The sequence below is a fragment of the Muntiacus reevesi genome, chromosome 1 (genome assembly GCF_963930625.1).
Source record: "Muntiacus reevesi chromosome 1, mMunRee1.1, whole genome shotgun sequence".
Lineage (NCBI taxonomy): Eukaryota > Metazoa > Chordata > Mammalia > Artiodactyla > Cervidae > Muntiacus > Muntiacus reevesi.
Window position 1 is genome coordinate 64,328,944 of NC_089249.1, and position 23,812 is coordinate 64,352,755.

At 36.8% G+C, this 23,812-nt stretch overlaps 1 protein-coding gene across 1 annotated transcript in view; it reads left to right on the forward strand.

The window, feature by feature from the left end:
• The window catches only part of POU2F1 (POU class 2 homeobox 1), a 196,050-nt gene that overhangs the window by 90,475 nt on the left and 81,763 nt on the right, over nucleotides 1–23,812 (forward strand). Inside the window, exon 2 of the mRNA XM_065946267.1 lies at nucleotides 21,869–21,934. Coding sequence (XP_065802339.1) covers nucleotides 21,877–21,934 — 58 coding nt within the window. The 5' untranslated portion in view covers nucleotides 21,869–21,876. The remainder of the gene's footprint in view (nucleotides 1–21,868; nucleotides 21,935–23,812) is intronic.

The window sequence follows — 23,812 nt, forward strand, 5'->3', positions numbered from 1 at the left end:
TCGAATTATAGGTATCCTAGAAGAAGAAGAGAAAAAGAAAGGGTATGAGAAAATTTTTGAAGAGATTAGAGTTGAAAATTTCCCCAACATGGAAAAGAAAATAGTCAAGTGCAAGAGGCACAGAGAGTCCCCTACAGGATAAACCCAAGGAGAAACATGCCAAGACATGTACTAATCAACCGTTGAAGACTAAACACAAAGAAAGAATATGAAAAAGCAGCAAGGGAGAAACAACAGATAACATACAAGGGAAACCCCATACACTTAACAGCTGATCTTTCGGCACAAACTCTTCAGGCAAGAAGGGAATGGCAGGATATACTTAAAGTACTGAAAGGTAAAAATCTACAACCAAGATTACTGTACCCGGCAAGGATCTCATTCAGAATTGATGGAGAAATAAAAAGCTTTTCAGACAAGCAAAAGTTAAGAGAATTCAGTACTACCAAACCAGCTTTATGACAAATGTTAAAGGGACTTATATAGTCAAGAAATACAAGAGAAGAAAAAAGACCTACAAAATCAACCCCAAACAATTAAGAAAATGGCATAGGAACATATATACCAATAATTACTTAAATGTAAATGGATTATATTGTCCAACCAAAAGACACAGACTGGCTGAATGGATACAAAAACAAGACCCATATATATGCTGTCTACAAGAAGCCTACTTCATATCTAAAGACACATATAGACTGAAAGTGAGGCTGGAAAAATATATTCCATGCAAATGGGAAGCAACAGAAAGCTGGAGTAGCAATCCTCATATCAGACAAAATAGACCTGAAAATAAAGAAGATTACAAGAGATAAGGCAGGACACTACATAATGATCAAGGGATCAATCCAAGAGGAAGTCACAACAATTGTAAATATCTATGCACTCAACATAGGAGATCTCAATACATAAGACAAACACTAACAGACATAAAAGGAGAAATTGACAGTAATGCAATAATAGTAGGAGACTTTAACACCCTACTCACACCAAAGGACACAACATCAAAAAAGAAAATTAATAAGGAAACACAAGTCTTAAATGATATATTAGGTGATATGGATCTCATTGATATTTTCAGGACATTCCATCCAAATGCAGAAGAATACACCTTCTTCTCAAGTGCACATGGACCATTCTTCAGGACAGACCACATCCTGGGTCACAAATCAAACTTCAATAAATTTAAGAAAATTGAAGTTGTATCATTCATCTTCTCTGACCACAAAGCTATGAGACTAGGTATCAATTACAAGAAAAAAAAAAACTGTAAGAAACACAAAGACATGGAGATTAAACAACACGTTTCTAAATAACCAACAGGTTACTGAAGAAATCAAAAGGGAAATCAGAAAATTTCTAGAAACAAATGACAATGAAAACAAGACAACTCAAAACCTATGGGGTGCAGCTAAAGCAGTTCTAAGAGGGAAGTTTATAGCAATACAATACCACCTCAAGAAACAAGAAAAACATCGAATAGACAACCTAACTTTACACCTAAAACAACTGGAAAAAGAACAACAACAACAACAAAAAACCCCACAAAATTAGCAGAAGGAAAGAAATTATAAAGATCCAAGCAAAAACAAATGGAAAGAAATGAAAGAAACAATAGTAAAGATTAATAAAACTAGAAGCTGGTTCTTTGAAAAGGTAAACAAAATTGACAGACCTTTAGCTAGACTCATCAAGAACAAAAGAGAAGAATCAAATCAACAAAATTAGAAATGAAAAAGGAGAGGTTACAACAGACAATGCAGAAATACAAATGATTTTAAGAGACTGTTATAAGAGACAACTATATAGCAATGAAGTCTAAAACCTGGAAGAAATGGACAGATTCTTAGAAAAGTTCAAGCTTCCAAGACTGAACCATGAAGAAATAGAAATTATGAACAACCCAGTTACAAGCACTGAAATTGAAGCTGTGACCAAAAATTTCCCGAAAAACAAAAGCCCGGGACCAGATGGCTTCACAGGAGAATTCTGTCAAGCATTTAGAGAAGAGCTAACGCCTATCCTAAGAATCTTTCAAAAAATTGCAGAGGAAGGAACACTTCCAAACTCATTCTATGAGGCCATCATCACCCTGATACCAAAACCAGACAAAGACAACACAGTAAAAGAAAATGACAGACCAATATCAGTGATGAACACCGATGCAAAAATCCTCAGCAAAATTTTAGCAAACAGAGTTCAGCAACACATCAAAAAGCTCATAACACTATAATCAACTTGGGTTTATTCCAGGGATGCAAGGATTCTTCAATATACACAAATCAATCAATGTGATACACCATATTAACAAATTGAAAGATAAAAACCATATGATTTTCTCAATAGATGCGGGAAAAGCCTTTAACAAAATTCAGCACCTATTTATAATTAAAACTCTTCAAAAAATGGGTATAGAAGGAACCTACCTCAGCATAGTAAAGGCCAGATATGATAAGCCTATGGCAAACTTTAGCCTCAGTGGTGAAAAACTGAAAGCATTCCCTCTAAGATCAGGAACAAGACAAGAGTGTCCACTTTCACCACTATTACTCAACATAATTCTGAAAAGTCCAACCTATAGCAGTGAGAGAAGAAAAAGAAATGAAAGGAATCCAGATTGGAAAAGAAGTAAGCTGTCACTGTTTGCAGATGACATGATACTGTTCATAGAAAACCCTAAAGGTAGTATCAGAAAATTACTAGAGCTAATCAGTGAATTTGGCAAAGTTGCAGGATACAAAATCAATACACAGAAATCACTTGCATTCTATATATTAACAGTGAAAAATCAGAGAAATTAAGGAATCAATCCCATTCACCATTGCAACAAAAAGAATTAAATATCTAGGAATAAACTTACCTAAGGAGACAAAAGAACTGTACACAGAAAATTGTAAGACACTAATGAAAGAAATCAAAGATGACATAAACAGATGGAGAGGTATTCCACGTTCCTGGGCAGGAGGAATCAATATTGTGAAAATGACTACTACCAAATGCAATGTACAGATTCAGTGCAGTCCCTGTCAAATTACCAGTGGCATTCTTCACAGAACTAGAACAAAAAATTTCAAAATTCATATGGAAGCATAAAAAAACCCAAAATAGCCAAACCAGTCTTGAGAATGAAGAATGGAGCTGGAGGAATCAACCTTCCTGACCTCAGATTATACTACAAAGGCTACAGTCATCAAGACAGTATGGTACTGGCACAAAAACAGAAACATAGACCAATGGAACAAGATAGAAAGCTCAGAAATAAACCCATGCCCCTACGGGTACCTTATTTTTGGCAAAGGAAGCAAGAATATGCAATGGGGCAAAGCCAGTCTCTTCAATAAATGGTGCTGGGGAAAGTAGACAATTACATGTAAAAGAATGAAATTAGAACACTTACTAACACCATACACAAAGATAAACTCAAAATAGATTAAGGACCTAAGTGTAAGACCAGAAACTATGAAACTCTGAGAGGAAAACATAGGCAGAACCCTTGATGACATAAATCAAAGCAAGATTCTTTATGACCCACCTGCTAGAGTAATGGAAATAAAAACAAAAGTAAACAAGTGGGACCTGATTAAACTTAAAGGCTTTTGCACAGCAAAGGAACCTATAAGCAAAGTGAAAAGACAACTCTCAGAATGAGAGAAAATAATAGCAAATGAAACAACTGACAAAGGATTAATTTCCAAAATATACAAGTTCATACAACTGAATACCAGAAAAACAAACAACCCAATCAAAAAGTGGGAAAAAAAACCTAAACAGACATTTCTGCAAAGAAGACATACAGATGGCTAACAAACACATGAAAAGATGCTCAACATGACTCATTATTAGAGAAATGCAAATCAAAACCACAATGAGATATCACCTCACATCAATGAGAATGACTGTCCTCTAAAAGTCTACAAATAATAAGTGCTAGACAGGGTGTGGAGAAAAGGGAATGCTCCTGCACTGTTGGTGGGAATGTAAGTTGATACAGCCACTATGAGAGACAGTATGGAGTTCCTTAAAAACCTAGGAATAAAACCACCGTATAACAGAGCAATCCCACTCCTAGGTATATACCCTGAGGAAACCAAAATTGTAAGAGAGACATGTATCCCATTGTTCACTGCAGCACTATTTACAACAGCTAGAACATGGAAGCAACCTAGATGTCCATTGACAGATGAATGGATAAAGAAGTTTTGGCACATATACACAGTGATATTACTCAGCCATAAAGACAAACATATTTGAGTCAGTTCTAATGAGGTGGATGAACCTAGAACCTATTACAGAGAGTGAAGTGAGTCAGAAAGAGAAAGATAAATACCGTATTCTAATGCTTATATACAGAATCTAGAAAAATGGTACTGAAGAATTTACTTACAGGGTAGCAATGGAGAAACAGACATGGAGAATAGACTTACGGACATGGGGAGAAGGAGGAGAGGGCGAGATATATGGAGAGAGTAACATGGAAACTTACATTACCATATGTAAAATAAGATAGCCAAGGGGAATTTGCTGTCTCAGGAAACTCAAACAGGGGCTCTGTGTCAACCTAGAGGGGTGGGGTGGGGAGGGAGATGGGAGGGAGGTTCAAAAGGGAGGGGATATATGCATACCTATGGCTGATTCATGTTGAGCTTTGACAGAAAACAGAAAATTCTGTAAAGCAATTATCCTTCAATTAAGAAGAATATTACTCAACCTAAAAAAAAGCGCTAAGATTTCATTAATGAAAAAATATCGATATTATAGCAAAGAGTATTAGTCAGAAATTAAGACATTTCAGGTGTCTGACTAGCTTTGGGATAAACAAAAGCTTCTTATCTTAAATGAAACTATAATGATAAAAGTTTAAAGAAAATACTTCTTCTTTAGTAAAATACCTAGAATACCTGAGTTTCTCAAACTAGGAGTGTCTTTGCTTGTCTTAGCTGGCTTATCCTTTGAAACTCACTTTTCCTCAGGAATCTTTAACCAAATTACTGCCACAGCCTGCCTGGCCAAAAGAGAGTGGAGGTGTATGATGTAGACAATGAGATGTAAAGAAATACTTTTTTTTTAGTAGCACATGTCACTTAATTGGGGCTTCCCAGGTGGCTCAGTGGTAAAGAATTCACCTGCCAGTGCAGGAGACGTGGCTCTGTCACTGGATCGGGAAGATCCCCTGGAACACGAAATGGCAAGCCATTCCAGTATTCCTGCCTGCAAAATAGCCTGGACAGAGGAGGCTGGTGGGCTGCAGTCCCTGGGGTCACAACGAATCAGACCCAGTGGGGTGACTGAGCACACAGGCACACATAGCTGTTTTATTCCTGGTGGTGTGGAGATCTTATAGCATAGGATTGTAATTTATGTGCATTTTAATCTCTACTGTTCAAAATGAGCAATAACATAAGTTAGATTGGTACCTTTCTGTTCTAGCTGGAACTTGTGAAGGTGCAAGAAATTTATTGATACAGTTACATTATGATGAGATTACAGAGTTATGTAACTACCCTAAATATTTACTTGCAGCTACTCATCATCTGCTGAGTAAAGGGGAGGGAGGTGAGGTAGGGCTGGGGCAGCTGACATATATTAAATTCCTACTCTGTTGGGCATGTGCCAGACATATCTACATGTATGCTTTCACTTAGAATATGTAGGTAAATGTAACAGTACAGGAAGTAGTGCAAAGACAAGAAACACTGTTTACAAACATATCTTTTTTTGTATAGACGGTCAGCTTTTTAAACTTTTCATATTCCCTGTCACCCACTTTTGGCCAACCACACCCTTTGTTCCCAGCTCTCTGGGTCATGGCCACCTGGGATTGCTGTATAGTGCTCATGTGGCCAGACAGCCATTTAGTGGGGATTTTAAGTTCTCAGACTATAATTAACAGTAGTGTATTATATACTTTAAATTTTGCCAAGAGGGTAGATCTTACTTACGTGCCCTTGCCACAGAAACATTTTTAATTAAAAACAAAGTGGGGTTGGAGACACAAAAGGAAACTTTTATAGGTGATGAATAAGTTTATGGCTTTAATTGTAGTCTCACAGATGTATATTTATCTCCAAACTTACTGAGTTTGTATACATTAAATATATACAGCCTTTTGTGTCAATATTGATATTGCAATAAAGTGGTTTTTAAAAAACTTTTTAAAGGGAAAATTTATACTTTTAAGAAATGTTAAAGATTAAAATAGAAGAATCTTTAGTATATATTGAATATTTATTAGAATATTAAAATAATCCTGTTATTTTTGTAATTCCTGATTATTGTCAAAATAACTAACATTCTCATTGTAAGAACAGCCTTGGGAGACAGCATGATTATTCCCATTTTTCAGATGAGACAATTAAGGTTCAAATGTTGTGTTAAGTTTCCTAGGGATGCTATAACAAAGGACCATGCATCAGGTGCCTCAGACAACAGCAGTTTATCTTCTCATAGTCATGGAGGCTGAAAATTTAGGATTAAGGTTTTGCCACTGTTCGTTCCTTCTGAAGGTTGTGAGGGAGAATCTGTTCCATGCCCTTCTTCCTTTCTTCCCTTTGTGTGTGTCTGCCTCTGTATTTAAATTTTCCTCTTTTGTAAAGACAGCAGTAGTATTGGACTGGAGCTCACCCTGATGATGTCATCTTGATCATCTCCAAAGACCCTATTTCCACAGAAGGCCACATTCACATATCCTGGGATTAGACCTTTAGCATCTTTGGGGAAGACACAATTCAACCCATAAAGGATATGAAGTCATTTGATTAGGGTCTCTTAAGTAGGAAAAGTTAGACATAGTGCATTGTACAGCCACTGAAATAGTAATTTTAAAAGAATATGAAATATATCTGTAATACCACATTGAAAATTCAACTATACTTCAATTTTAATAAAGTAAAATTCACTTTATATTATTTTCTTATGCCTGGGTAGATTTTATTTAAAATTAACTGAGTTTCTAAAATATTTAATCGCATTTTTGGTTGTACTGTATTTCAAACTCTTTTCCTTTCGTTGGATGATAAATAAGTGCTATGACACTGGCTATGGAAAGTTGTCCAATACTCAGTGCTTAGATCTGAGTTTAAATCCATTAATTTAACTAATTAAGTTAACTACAAATTAACTACCATTAATTCAATGTAAAGCTTTAAAATGTCAACTCCTCCACCGTATTTTGAGATGCCCATCAGAATACTGTTTAATTTATTTCAGGTGCACTCTGATACTAGATTATCTGTATATTTCACACTCTGGAAGAATTATGGTTTCACCTGTGTTAATATGCATCTTGTGATCAGAGATTTCTGAAGATTGGAGAGAGCAAGAGTCTACTAGGATAATAAAACAGTGTGTGGTAGTTTGTTGATCTCTTCCTCCCCTACCCCCCAAATCTCTGCTGTATCTTCCTTTTTCTTGTAAAATGATTTTAGACTTACAGAAATGTTGAAAAATAGTACAGATAACTTTTTTCCTGAACCTTTGGAGAGTAAGCTGCTGACTTGATGCCCTATCATTCCCAGATACTTCAGTATATATAATTGCTGCAAATAAGGGCATTCTTCTGCATAGCTTTGGTGCAAACATAAAACTCAGGAAATTCACAATAATACATTGCTACCAACTAATCCATAGACCATATTCAAATTTTTTTACTCTTAGATATGCTCTTCATAGCAAAAGAATTCAATCCAAGATTCTGCTTTGCATTTAGTTGTCATGTCTCTTTAGTATTCTTGCATCTGGAATAGTTGATTAGTCTTTCCTTGATTTCTCAGCACTGTGACACTTTGGAAGAATATGTTTTGTGGAATGTGTTTGAATTGGAGCTTTTGTGATAGTTCCTCATGACTAGTATGTGTCTATGGCAGGAATATCACAGAAGAGAAGTGTTCTCATTTTTTAGAGGGGCGAAGGTTTGATTTGTCCCTTGACTGGTGATACTCACTTTGATCACTCAATTAAGGTGGTGTTTACCAAGCTTCTTTACTGCAAGGTACACTTCTTCCTTTTGTAATTAATATGTATTTTGTGTACTCTTTGCAATCTCATGGATTGTAGCCCACCAAGTCCTCTGTCTATGGGATTCTCCAGGCAAGAATACTGGGGTGGGTTGCCGTGCCCTCCTGCAGGGGATCTTCCCAAGCCAGGGATCCAACCTGTCTCTTAAGTCTCCTGCATTGGCAGGAAGGTTGCTTACCACTAGCGCTACCTGAGAAGTCTTATATTTTGTGTGCAAACTGTAAATTTTTGTCATCAAATTTTCACTCACTAAATTTAGCATTGGTTGTTTTCTTGACTGAATTTACTACTATTAGGTTGGTGCGAAAGTAATTTTGGTTTTACATTGTTAAACTTTGCCATTTCATATTGGAATGCATTCTTAAATAAATGAGATTATTTTATACATTATTTTAATGCATATTTCCTGCTTTGTTTTTTTACTCCTATAACTTATTACCTGCTGTTTATTTTATATTTATTTTAGACTATAGAAATGGTGTTAGACAAAAGGCAAATTTGAGTGTTTTTTTTATTTGAGTTCAAAATGGGTCATAAAGCAATAGAGACAACTGGAAACATCAACTCTGCATTTGGCTCAAGAACTGCTAATGAACATACAGTGCAGTGGTTCTTCAAGAAGTTTTACAAAGGAGACAAGAGCCTTGAAGATAAGGAGCTTAGTGGCCGGGCATCGAAAGTGGACAATGGACAACTGAGAGCAGTCATCGAAGCTGATCCTCTTATGACTACAGAAGTTGCTGAAGATTCCATGTCGACCATTTTATGGTCATTTGGTATTTCAAGCAAATTGGAAAGGTGAAAAAGTTTGATAAGTGCGTATCTCATGAGCTGACTGAAAATCAAAAAAAATTGTCATTTTGAACTGTCTTCTCTTATTCCATGCAACAACAGCGAACCGTTTCTCAATTGGATTGTGACGTGTGACAAAAAGTGGATTGTATACCAAATTGGTGATGACCAGCTCAGTGGTTGGGCCGAGAAAAGCTCCAAAGCACTTCCCCAAACCAAACTTGCGCCAAAAATAGGTCATGGTCACTGTTTGGTGGTCTTCCTGCCAGTCTGATCTTTCTGTATCCTGGCAAAACCATTACATCTGAGAAGCAGGCTCAGCAAATTGATGAGATGCACCAAAAACTGCAAGGCCTGCAGCCAGTATTGGTCAACAGAATGGGCCCAGTTCTTCTCCATGACAGCATCCTACCACACATTGCACCAGCAACAGTTCAAAAGTTGAACAAATTGGACTATGAAATTTTTCCCCACCTGCCATATTCACCTGACCTCTCAGCAACCAATCTCGGCTTCTTCAAACATCTCAACATCTTTTTGCAGGCAAAACACTTCCACAGCCAGTAGGAGACAGAAAATGCTTGCCAAGAGGTGGTGAATCCTGAAGAAAGGATTTTTATGCTACAGGAGTAAACAGACTTATTTCTCATTGGCAAAAATGTGTCGATGAAATGGTTCCTATTTTGTTAATAAAGATATGTTTGAACCGAGTTTTAGCGATTTAAAATTCACAGCCCTAAACCGTGATTGCTTTTGTATCAACCTAATATAATGGTTTCCAAATGTTGGTTGTCATGACATTCTACTGTAAGGAAGAACTTTTTCTTCTCCCTGTTCATTTATTTATATATAAGCATGGAATCTTGACTTTCTATGAGTAATGGTTATAAGTCATCATTTTTTTTTTCACTTTGTCCAAATTGTCAAAAGTTGGTCAATGGGAGACATTTCAAGCTGGCTTCTATTTATTTTTTACATATTCCCATAATTTTTAAAAGCATTTCCACTAGTAATTTCTTCACCAAAACAGTAAAAGAAGTAAAAAATAAAGGCTCAGTGAAAAAACAGAAAACATCAATAAAGAAATAGAGAATATAAAGTGCTAAACGGAAGTTTTAGCATTGAAACCCATAATAACTGAAAGAAAAAACTCTTGAAGATAAGATAGTAGACACTACCCAATCTGAACAAGAAGGAAAAAGAGAGCAAATAAATGAGCAGAGCCTTAGGTACTTGTAGGATTATGACCAAAAAAGACTACAACAAGAGAAGGAGAAGAGTGGAAAGAGTGCAGGGCTGAGAAGTAATTAAAGAAATAATAGATGCAAACTTGCCATCCTTGGCAGAAGACATAAACCTACAACTCCAAGAAACTGAGAAAATTCCAAACAAGATAGACCCAAAGAAATGTGCAAGACACATCATAATAAAACTTATGTAAAATTAAAGACAAAGAAAAATTCTTGAAAGTACAAGGAGAGAAGTGGCACCTTATGTATGGGGAAAAACAGTTCCAGTAATAGTGGATTAATCATCAGAAACCATGGAGGCTATGAGACATTTGCAAAATATTTTTCAAGTACAGAAAGAGCTCAGAACTTCTATATTCAGGAAAAATACCCTTCAGGAATGAACGGAGAAATCAAGATATTCTTAGATGGTGGAAAACAAATAGAATTTGTTTCCAGCAACCCTACCCAAAAAGAATATTTAAAACCCAACAGCACACAAAAAAATAAAAATAAAATAAAATCCAACAGCACATATTCAGGACTTCTTTGCTGAAACTTCAAAATACTAATAGGAGAAGTTAAGGGAAACTTAGGGAAATGGAGAGGAAATGGAGAGATGTGCTGTGTTCATGGATTGGAAGATTCAACATAGGAAAGATGAATTCTTCCCCAATTGATACACACGTTTGATGTAATTCCTATTAAAATTCCTTGAAGATTTTTTGTTTTTGTTTTTGCTTTTTTGTTGAAATATGGTTGGTTTACAATGTTGTTAGTTCTGATGTACAGCAAAGTGATATATGAGATCAGGTTCTTTCCCACTGCTGCTGTGCTACTCAGTCACTGGTCGTGGCCGCCTCTTTGTGACCTCTGCCCAGGGGATTCTCCAGGCAAGAATACTGGAGTGGGCAGCCATTCCCTTACCCAGTGCATCTTCCTGACCTAGAGATCAAACCCACAACTCTGCTTTGACGGGAGGACTCTTCACCACAGGGCCACCTGGGAAGCCCTCTTTTCTTTTCCTTTATAGTTTATTATAAAATAGTGCAATTCCTTGTGCTACTCAGTAGGTCCTTGTACTTATCTATTTTATATAGTAGTCTGTATCCATTAACTCTGTTAAGATTTTTAATAGGTATGGTTATCCTAAAATTAATACAGAAATGCAAAAGAATTAGAAAAGTTAATACAATTTTGAAAAGGAGAATAAAATTTGAAGAATCCATCTTTAATTTTAAGAGTTTTTATAAGAATCAAGGCTTAGTAGTAGGGACATTGACACATTGATTAGTAGAATAGAATAGAAAACTCAGAAATATCTAGACAAGTACAGCCAATGAATTTGTGACTAAAGTACAAAAACAGTGAAGGAAGAATAGTCTTTTCAACAAATTGGGGGGGGGGGAATACTTTTACCCTAAACCTCACACTAGGATTAAAAACAGAAGAAAATTTTTAGGACATAGGCCTCAGTTAAAAATGCTTAATCATGACACCAAAAGCACAGTTCGTAAAAAAAAAAAATTGATAACCTGGACTTTATCAAAATTAAAAAGTTTTTCTGTGTGCAAAACTGTTAAATGGATGAACGGTAAGGAAGAATAGTGGCAAAGCACATACCTGATAAAGGATTGTTATCTACAATGTATAAAGAATTCTCAAAACTGAACCAGAGAAAAACAAATCCATTAGAAAAAAAGAGACTTGGAGGGAATTCCCTGGCCGTCCAGTGGTTAGAACTCCATGCTTTCATTGCCAAGGGTCCCCCCCATTCAATCCCTGGTCAGGGAACTAAGATCCCACAAGTTGTGGGAAATGGCCAAAAGAAACCAAGCAACAGATTTTTACATTTTTAGAAAAATTTAGGAAAAAATGGACGTGTCACTGAAGGTGATATATGAATGGCAAATAAGTATATTCCCTTCATAGATCACCCTTCACATCATTGTTGTGGTGAAGGGACTTACATAACTCAATAAAGCTGTGAGCCGTGCTATGCAGAGCCACCCAAAACAGACGGGACTGTGAGTCACAATAAACTATATGGATCACAACAAAAATTGATCAAAGAGATGGGAATACCAGGCCTCCTTACCTGTCTGAGAAGTTTTTATGCAGGTTAAGAGGCAGCAGTTAGAGCTGGACATGGAACAACAGACTGGTTAAAAATTTAGAAAAGAGTACAACAAGGCTGTATATTGTCATCCTACTTATTTAGCTTTCATATTTAACTTAGTCAAAGTGGGGTTGCAGCGGAGAAATTCTTTGTGACGAAATAGTTCTGTATTTTGATTGCAGTGGTGATTGCATAAATCTACACATGTGACAGTGAAATTGTATAGAGCAAAATAATGAAGGAGCACATCAAGGCTGTTTATTGTCACCCTGCTTATGTAACTTGTATACAAAATGCATGCGTGAGTCAGCTCTTCGCATCAGGTGGCCAAAGTATTGGAGCTTCAGCTTCAGTATCAGTTCTTCCAGTGAATACTCAGAGTTGATTTCCTTTAAGATTGACTGGTTTAATCTCCTTGCTGTCCAAGGGACTCTCAAGAGTCTTCTCCAATACCATAGTTCAAAAAGCATCAATTCTTCAGCACTTAGCCTTCTTTATTATCCAACTCTCACATTCATACATGACTACTGGAAAAACCATAGCTTTGACTAGATGGGCCTTTGTTTGCAAAGTGTTGTCTCTGCTTTTTAATACGCTGTGTGGGTCTGTCTTAACTTTTCTTCCAAGGAACAAGTGTCTTTTAATTTCATCACAGCAGTCACCATTTGCAGTGATTTTGGAGCCCAGAAAATAAAGTCTCTCACTGTTTCCATTGTTTCTCCATCTATTTGCCATGAAGTAATGGGTCCAGATGCCATGATCTTTGTTTTTTGCATGTTGAATTTTAAGCCATCCTTTTCACCCTCCTCTTTCACCTTCATCAAGAGCCACCTGGGAAGCCTAGTTCAAAGGATGGGTAGGAACAACCAAAGCAGCAAGTGGTTTTAAATAAAACAAAGTCTGTTTTTCATGGATTTAAGAAATGTAATCAGAGAAAAAGTCACATTCCTATTCTTAAGGTTGGAAAACTCTTTTAAGATTAGTCAAGGATGTAAAAATAAATTTCAGATCTGTGTTGTCACCTGTTCTTTTCCTCCATGGGATTTTCACACTTCTAGTTATGTATTTACTGCTTCTCCAGGCAAAAATACTGGAGTGGGTTGCCATTTCCTTCTTCAGGGCATCTTCCTGGATCAGGGATTGGTAGATGGATTCTTTACCGTCGAGCCATGTTATGTATTTAAATAATTGTTTACTATTTTGTCTACTGTGGAATTGTAAGCATTCTATGACTCAGCATTGTACTCCCAATTCCTATTCTAGTGTCTGTCAGCAATTAGTAAATACTTATCGAATGTGTTCATACATGAAATAAATGACTGCAAAACTGTCTAAATTAAAACAAAGACAGTTACAGAAGAAAAATCAGGATGATAAAATAGAAAAGTTTAGTGTAATGGTAAAAGTTGAGTACAATGACACAAGATTTAAGCTTTTACAGCTGAGAACTTCAGGGTTGGATTTTGCAATGATGCTAGGTTTACCGAAGAACGCCAGAGTGCTGGACTGAGCAGTAAGTGAGCTGTGGCATGGCTGTAGAAATAGAAGGTAGCACAGGTTAAGGAGGAGACCAAAGCATGAGCCTCTTAATTCTGGCTGCTTTCTAGTGAGGCGGCTTTCTTGACAAACCACCTCCTAAATGACAGGTCTGTTCACTGGTGCTCTCAGAAGTCCTGCTTGAAGCATCCTGATGATGCCCTCCGCGTGCTGAATGCTTCCTCCTTACTGTGCCTGTGCATGCCTGCTGCTGGTGCGGGAGGTGTACGCGTATCAGGATTCGTTTACTTGTGTGTGCTGTCAGGCCTTTTCATACTGGTTTATACTTCTTATTTAGTTAGACGATTTAAATAATTATTAAATCAATCACGGAAAAAGTTAAGTTTCTGGAAAAACTTAAAAGTTTCCTGTGAAAACCCAAGTTGAATGCTTTGTAAAGATTTGATAAAAGGTAATTACTAAAAATAAATGCTGCTTGGTATTTGGTCATCTAAATTTTTAGTAAATGGTAGACATTCCCTTTGGGGTTTGGGGGTTTATTGTGTTTTTGGTTTTTTTGGTGTGTGTGTGTACTAAAATCCCTGTACTGCAACCTTAGGAGGCATCATTCACAAATGTCAGCCAAAATGGCTATCGTTAATAATCTACAAGTAATAAATGCTGGAGAGGATGTGAGAAAAAGGAACCTTCTTACACTGTTGGTGGGAATGTAAATTGGTGCAGCCACTATGAAGAAAAGTAGGAAGATTCCTTTTAAAAACTAAAAATAGGATTACCATATAATCCTGCAATCCCATTCCTGGACATATATCTGAAAACTTTAACTCAAAAAGATACATGCACCTCAGTATTCATATCAGCACTGTTCACAATAGCCAGGACATGGATGCAACCTAAGAAGCCAAGACAGATGAATGGATAAGATGTGACATATATATACACACAATGGAATATTACTCAGCCATAGAAGAGTGAAATAACGCCATTTGCAGCAACATGGATGGGCCTAGATAATATCATATTTAAGTCAAATAAGTCAGAGAAAGACAAATATGATATCACTTATATGTGGAAACTGAAATTCTGTGGGTGAACTTGTTTACAAAACAGAAATAGACTCACAGACATAGAAAACAAACTGATTACTAAGGGAGATGGTAAGGAAGAGATAAATTGGAAATTTGGGGTTAACATATACACACTACTACTATATAAAGCAGATTACAACAGGAATCTACTATATAAAACAGGGAACTATATTCAATATCTTTTAATAGCCTTTAATGGAAAAGAATCTGAAAATATGTTTCTGAATCATTTTGCTATACATCTGAATCACTATAAATCAACTATACTTTAATAAAAGTATTTATTTTAAAAAAGAGTATTCATTGACCTCTTCCAGTGGAAACAATTGTTATCTTACTAGTCAACTCCTAAACTATGTTTTGGTGGTGGTTTGGTCGAGAAGTTGTGTCCAAGTCTTTGGGAAACCGTGGACTGCAGCCTGCCAGGCTCCTCTGTCCATGGGATTTCCCAGGCATGAATACTGGAGTGAGTTGCCGTTTTTTTCTCCAGGGGAACCCTCAACTCAAGAATCGAACCGGGTCTCCTGCATTGCAGGCACATTCTTTACTGACTGAGCCACCAGGGGAGCCAAACTAGGTCTTAAAAGGAAAGCAGTTTATAATTGATTTAATTCGTGCTGAAGTGTGAATAGCAATCCCACAAACCTCCCAGAAATGGTTCTTCTTTTTAAAAAGGATATTCTTTTTAGGTTAAGTTTTAATCTATTTCAGACAGAGGACCAAGTGAACATTTGAAGTGGAAGTTGCTCAGTCGTGTCCGACTCTTTGTGACCCCATGGACTATACAGTCCTTGGAATTCTCCGGGCCAGAATACTGGAGTGGGTAGCCTTTCCCTATTCCAGGGGATCTTCCCAACCTAGGGATCGAATCCAGGTCTCCCGCATTGCAGGCGGATTTTTTACCAACTGAGCCATAAGGAACATTTGAGTCTTTGTGGAAAAAGCTCTCTGTCTGTTCCCCTCTTTCAGATCTAAGTATTCCATGGTTAGGGCTCTAATGGGGAATGGTGGCCATCCCTCCCCCAGTCCATCTATGAAAGGCCTGGACAACCTTCTCATATTTAAGCCTTCCGTCTAGAATGCACAAAGTACCTAGATCAAGAGTGACAGGGAGTTTTCTTCACTCTTACTACTGTGACAGAGTCAGTAGCCTGGATGAGGTGAGGCTTCATGTCATCCTGGATAGTTGCATCTCATGCTGCCTTCTCTCTCCCTCACCCTGGGGTGAAAATGGTGAGTTGTGCAGTAGAGGGGAGGAGGTCTCACATTTCATCGTAGCCTGTGTGAGTTGGTGAGCTACAGGCCTGCTGTGCAGAAAGACCCTCTGGAACTCTCTTGACCTGAGGGAGAGGACGGTAATTATACTGCCCTGCAAGGTGTCTTCCGATAAACACTCCTTAGCTGCCCGTGATTGACTGTAGCTATAGGTCATCCTTAGCTGATGTATGAAAGACCTACTTGGCATGGGAAAGATAGTTGAGTGGTATTTACCACATACGGTAGAAAAAGGTAGATTGTGAGGTGCAGAGAGATTCTGTGATAAATGCAGGCAGTAAATGTAAAATTTTATGAGGCAGAAGAAGGAAAAAAAGATTTATTGACTGACATCCACTATGTTCCAATCACATTCATCGCTACTTCTCATATTTTCCTGCCAAGTAGAAGTTGTGTAGTCCAATACATTCTACCTTAAAAATTCACTTGTTTCCTTTTCTGTTCCATAATGTATTATTGATTGTTTTAATACAAAGTATTGTGAATTATTATTGAATAAAATCGATGTTCTTAGAAGATACACCATGTTTGCCCTGTGTCTTCATGTCTTCTCTGGCACAACAACCTCATGCTCTAGTGCAGGGTCTAGTCTGAGAAGCACAAGCACATTTGTCCTCACAGCAGCCTCGTGGGAAAGATAGTATTTTACAGATGAGAAAAGGAAGGTTCAGAGAGGGAACGTCTCACAGGTACTCCATGTCAGTGCTAAATTTCTCCCCCACACTCCCTCTCTTACAGATTTTGTGGTTCTATAAAACAGAAAAACTAGCAATATAAATAGAGTGCTGATCTAAAAGTTAAGAAGCCTTTTTGGTTCTGTTCCTAGCAAAGTTGTTGACTTGCAGGGAAATCTTTTGACCATTCCTTAGAGAATTCTTATATTTCATTTCCTCATATGCATATTGTTTCATTTCATCCTTAATGTTAGGGAAAGGTATATATATATATTTTTAAGAGTCAGACACTTGGCATGCTTGAAGATAAGTTCTTAATAAAAGCAATTATTAGTGAAATAATACCATTAAGAACTCTCAAGTCTGGTGCACTCTTCTGTGTGTCCACACACACTTGACTTTTTTAAACACAAAGTCATTGTCACCAATTGTTGGCTTCCTTACTATGCTGAAAAGAAACTGTTTTAGTCTGCTGCTTGATTCAAGCCCTCCATGTCTACCAGTTCCCTAAATGTATGATTTGTACATAGGTATTACAGTGGCCAGGTGCTCAAGTTTTAATGTCAGCAAAATCCGGTTTTAAATCCTGACTCCAAATTATTCGTGTGACACTAGGTAAAATACTTCAGCTCTCAAGCTGTCCCTCAGTTTCCTTATTTTAAAAAAGTAGTAATGCCTGTTTCATGGGTTTTTAGAAATCTCTCAAACTGTCTAATGATTACATTAGAATGTTGTTATATGGTAATGCCTCAAAAATTTGGTGTTGATGTTTTACCTTGTAAATTCATTTTAAATTGAATAAATGTATTTTTGTAAATATTTTAAGTTTATAGATTCATATCCATTAAGTGAAATTTACTTGAAAATACTAAGTAATTCCACAATTTAATGACCCATTTTTTTATGATTGATATTGTAAATAACAAGTTGTCATACACTTTAGATTGATTTTGATGGGGGAAGGATATTTTGTGATATGTGGCATTCAATGAATCCATTTGGTTAATTTGGTAGTATAAAAGAATTTGCAGCTAATGAGTTTTCATACTCCTGAAGATAATTTTATAGATGCTGCATTGCTCCCAGATATTTGCTGGCTCCTTGTTTTAAAGTAGGACTTTCCCCTGACAGTGTATGCTAATATTTGGAAAATTCTCTATCAGTAGGCTAGCAGCATCTTGACAGCCCTGTGTTCTGCTTCTACCTTGCTAATTGTTTCCTTGGGATTATTTGGATTGTGTCAAAAGCTTTTTGCAAATCCTCTTATTACTGAAGTCATTGTTGCCAGCAGGAATAAGATTAAAGGTGCTTAAGTCTGTAGAGTTGTTTCTAATTTGTACGTGTCATTTCAGTGGCATTTTAACAGAACAGTCTCCTGTCCCTCCCCTCTCCCTCAGTACTATCTTAAGTTAGGTCCAAGAAGCCAGACCATTGGAAGAAATCTCATTTTATCCTCCTAATTATTATGCTGGCACTCAGGAGATAATTTTTCCCTTCATGCACTGCCAATTAATATGCAAATAGACTGATAAATATTTATGCAATGATTTAAATTATGCAGGGGGTGCTTTCAGTGTATTCCGTAAATGAATTGTTCATGGACTTCAAAGTGCTGGCTGCTGAGCTAACGAGGAGAGATTTGCATAAGGCCCTAATCACGCGCATACTGATTAAGCTTCATTATGGAAACTGCCAGCTGCAATCTTTGTTTCTATTTTATTACAAAAAGGGGAACTTTTCATGCTTCAGTTGCCTTGACAATGTCAGTCCTAGCTGGTAAGAGAGACTAAAACTACTCTGAGCAACTGAAGTTTCCTTATTCAGTTGAAGATTGCTATGGTGTAACTGAAGTTGTATTTTGCTTCTCCCCCTAATCCACTTTCCACCTCCCACCCTTGTTCTGTAAAGAATATAGTGTAGATTTGTTAGAAATAGTAGTACCTTCTTTCTCCCACGCCAAGCCGCTACCTGTTTCTTCCTTACTTTGGACTGTCTGAACCTCTAGAAGATTTCACAGCAATGCTGGACTGCAGTGACTATGTCCTAGGTGGGTACCAGCACAGTTCTTTCTTATAAGCTTTAATATGGAAATAGTGTGTGTAGGGTTGACTATGCATAAATACTTAATCGCATATGCAACCAACTTGTGGGAGGGGGGAGAAGTGGACTGAGCTGGGAAGGAGGAGAACATTTGCAAAGCATAAGCCTGCTTGAATTTACAGTAAGTTCCTCCCTACCACTAGCTCTTCTGGTTCAGAGGATATTTTCAGTAAATAGTGTGGATTTAGAGCTCTACTTGAATGGAGGACATTTTTGCTTTTTGGGAATTTCTGTTGAGAGCATTTCATATTGTTCTAAAAAAGCAGTCTAAATCTGAAACAAGATATAAAGTGTACCTCGATAATATGTACATATTAGTAAAAATGTTTTGCATACTGAATATGAATAGCTTATCTAAAAACCAAAAATGCCTGGTGAAAAATAAGATGGAGCCATAGTACATAGTTGTTCCCATAAATTCTTAATGCAGAAGGTAGTTAGAATGGTTAACTGCAGTAGGACCGTTGATCAATTTCCAGATTTTAGAAACTGTTAACTATTTTCAAATTTTAATTAACACTTGCCTGTTTTATTTTTAAAAATCAACTTCTGTTCTTTAGGAAACAATTTTTAAATGCTGGAAAGCATGTTTTTAGAGTTTTTTTCCTAAAAAACAGTAAGATTTGGGGAGAGAAATGTGTGGCTTGAATATATAAACTGTCTTTGGTTAAGGTTTAAAATAGATTGAGGCACTTTGGTTTTCAGATGTACTGTGACTATAGTAACCATATTTTGTGCTGAGTTTTTTCTATTTATATGAAGAATTATTGAATCCTCTTTGGGTTACTCTGGTCATATCTCCAAGTGATGTTATGAACCCCAGGTTATTTTTTTTCCTGTATGTAATCTTTCCCACTTGAAAAGTGGAGGCTGTCCCCAACACCATTGCAATTGCTCGTAATAAAATGACAGATCTGAAAATGTTTGAATTTTTAGACAGGAGGCATGGTCTAAACCCAAGATAGTAGTGATACTTACACAACATGATAGAAACCACTATGAAAAGGGTGAATGGCTGAAATGACAAACTGATATCAAGAATTGAGTCCAAGAGCAACCTGTAGACTGTGTTTTAGACTCATAGTCAGTTTAGTGTGCCTAGAGAGAAGAAAAAATCTTCAAACATAAATAAAACTTACTTGTATTTACTCTTTTACATCCACTAAGTTGGGAACTCAAGAAAGGAAAGTGCCTTTTTGAAATATTTTTGGCAATATATTTTAGAATTAGAAATTGTTATTTCAGCTCACAGTTAATATCATTTAAACATTTTTCCATTCCATTCCAATGTACAACATTCATAGTTGTATAGTTAGTCAAAATTTGGTTTTATTTATTTTTGTGTATGTGTATTAAACTCTTGAGAGTTTAATAGAAAATGCATAGAAGATTCACATGGAATATCTGTGACATAATTTTTAATTTATACATGTGGAAACCAAGATATGAATTATACAAGATCATGACTTGTTAAGAACTATGCCTGCAGCTTTGTTTTTATGGTTTGTGGGGAAAAATTGTTACCCTTCTGATGAACGTTAACTAGTTCGTCATTTTTTCCCATTTTGTTTTAACATACATTATAAAGGAAGCACTGAGCAGCATGTATGCTTTATTAGTATATTCTATTACATTTATTGTGACTTTTCTTGACGTTCATAAGATTTCGGTTAAGTCATTCAGAAAGCTGATATTTCCTAAGTTGTACACCTGTTGCTTTCAAAACTTAGTATGCTTTCAGATGATATTTAAATTTTTCTGAATGGGTCTGGGAAGGAAGTTATAGAACTGTCTTCATTTATGACTGCAGACTTAACAAATTTGAACTCTGAACATGTGAAGAACAGAACAAAGATATGTTAGAACTACTTAAGCCCATAAGGCAAGCATTTGTTTCAAAAACTGTATTAGAAAAGCCATTGCATAGCTTCCAGATTGGAAATGAAATTTATGGGAGGATTCTTGATTCTTTCTTACCAGTTATGCCTGTGGATAAAATAACTAAGGACAACATGTTGGGGATTACTAACGATTATTTTGATTTTCTAGTTAAACATTTAAGCAGATGACAAAATGGGCTCTTGAGTCAAAATCTGAATAAATACAGTTTAAGTATTATTCTCTACTAATGATTATAGTTAGATGGTTCTTAACCTGATGGGCAGAAAAGTTAGAACTTGCTTGATAGTAAACTTATTTGATTATAAATATGCTAAATTTCAGCTCACAAGAGAAAGAGAATAAGATATATAATATATAAAAGTATAGTTTAGAGGTAGGAATAAAGTGCACTTGTTCTTGTTTTCCCTCTTGCATATCTTCTAAGATGCTTAATATTGCTTGCTGAAAATTTATTACTATGAAAGTGTCCATTTAGGATATCAAGGCAGTATCATTTTTAAGTGAGTATGATTGTGACTTAATTTTGCAATTATTAGATGTATCTGTTATGCCTTGTAATCCAGCTTCTTGTACTAGTTTATAATTGTATGATTTTGGTATATTTTCACTTTGATGCATGTTTAGTTTCTTTTGGGGGGCATGGAGAGTAAATATGGAGTTATTTTTCTTAGACATTTTTCTTTTTATTCTGTTGAGTTATTGTCCAGTCTGTTATCAAGATTACCAGTAGCTTATTTAGGTTATAATTAATGAATATCTTATACTTATGAAAAAAGAAACTTTTTGGGAATAACATATTTTGCTTTGTGAGCTACTTCTCCCCCTCCCACCCCAATTTTGTTTCTGTAATATACTCTATGCTTCATATTATAAATCATTTTCCTCTTTTTTATATTATACTCTCATAATTTTTCAGGTTAGATTTCTGTTGTCTCTGTTGGAAGAATCTTAAATTTCTTTAAAAGATGATTTATTTGTGGATCATTTCAGAGTTAAGGAAATCTTAAATTTCTTTCAGATGAAATTGTATTATAGTTTCCAATGTTTTAGTTTTGACACCATCTCTCCTTGAGCTTTAGGGCTGTGACATTAGTCAGTATTCTTAACCTTTTTGTTTGCCACAATTTTTGCCTACCCAAACACATCCCCAAGTTTTAAAAAATCTCTAATTTATTGCAGACTCAAGAATGAACAATCCGTCAGAAACCAGTAAACCATCTATGGAGAGTGGAGATAGCAACACAGGTAAGAGATGGTTCTCAGATCCAGCCTTTTAATTAAATGTAATAGTGCTAAAAGAAGAAAATTCCCATTTAACTCGTTTTCGGTGAATAAAAACCAATGTGAGTATTGAGCTGTCAAATAAAGTTAGTATTTGCAGGAACTAGGATTGTATTTACTTAAGATTATATAACTTCTGCAGATTGTTTACTCTTTTCCTGCTATATATCAGAGAAACTGTAGAGTAGCTGAGAGAATAATCTTGTGGGTCAGTTAGTTCTGAGTATGCATTATTAGTCTAGCTTTGTGACTTTACGCAGTTTCTCCAGTGTTTTTGAGACTTAATTTGTTCACCTGTAAAATGGGAATAATAAATTTCACAGGTCACTGTGAGTATTACAGGAAATGTATTAAACATTCTGGCAGCTATACAGTAGCCTTTCAGTAAAATGTTGTTCCTGTCATGGGTGTTAATCAAGATAGGAAATCCTGTCCACATTTAGTATAAATTGTACTGAAGTAACATTAATATAAGTAGATAAAAACATATCTGTCATCCTTTTGATAGGTAATTTTTTAGAAAAAAATTATACTTGATTTATCAGGCGATAATTAATACCATAAAATGAGGAAACTGAGACCCCCCCCTTGGGAGGAGGTGAGACTGTAAAGGATAGATTGTCCCCACAGCCCATGCTCTTTTTTTTTCCTTTTTCATTTATTTTTATTAGTTGGAGGCTAATTACTTTACAGTGTTGCAGTGGTTTTTGCCATACACTGACATGAATCAGCCATGGATTTACATGTGTTCCCCACCCCGATCCCGCCCCCCGCCTCCGTCCCCATCCGGCCCCCCGGGTCTTCCCGGTGCACCAGCCCTGAGCGCTCATCTCACGCACCCAAACTGACAGCCCATACTCTTGCCTCCTTAGACCTGACTGTGTATCTTTGTCTGCCAGAGATGGTGCGGGGACTTCCCCAGTTTCTAGTAAAGGCATCAACTGCAAATATACACCCATTTAAGAAGGGATACCCAGAACGTAATAGTTTCACTAAGATTTTTACTAGCAGAGAGGGTTGCCTCTTTGACTTGTCATTTTTAAAATGCCTAATTATTAAAAAAAAAAAAAAAAGCCTAATTATGGGAGAGAGCAGGACTTCCCAGGTGGCACTCGAGGTTAAGAAGTGATGTGAAGTCGCTCAGTCGTGTCCGACTCTTTGCGACCCCATGGACTGTAGTCTGCCAGGCTTCTTCATTCATTGGGTTTTCCAGGCGGGAGTACTGGAGTGGATTGCCATTTCCTGCTCCAGCGGATCTTCCTGACCCAGGGATTGAACTGGGGTCCCCGTGTTACAGGCAGACTCCTTAAAGTCTGAGCCAGCGGGGAAGTCCACTGCCTGCCACTGTAGGAGCCTCGGGTTCAGTCCCTGGATCAGGAGGATCCCTGGAGGAGCGCGTGACAACCCACTCTAGCGCTTTTCCCTGGGGAGTCCCGTGGACAGGGAAGCTGGCGGGCTGTGGTCCAGAGGGTCGCAAAGAGTCGGACACGACTGAAGCAACTTAGCACACACCCACACGTAGGACACGGTAAACGTGAGAGTCCCTCTTGGAAACTCTCTTTGTTTTCCACCCCTCCTAGCTACAGCGCCTTTTAGTTTGAAGTAGATGAGTTGAACCAGTATAGGGGCTTCCTGCCCATATTTCTTTCATTTACAATTTTTCTATACCTGGAGATACTTGTTAATCTTTTATCTTTAAAACATACCTGCTTCTTTACATGAAACTGAGCAGTGAGGTTTCCTGTTGTATTTAATACGTCTCTCAAGTTACTCTGAGGCTAACCATATAGACTGTGGTAAATATATCCTGAGAAGGGAAGGGCGGCATTCTGCTCTGTCTGA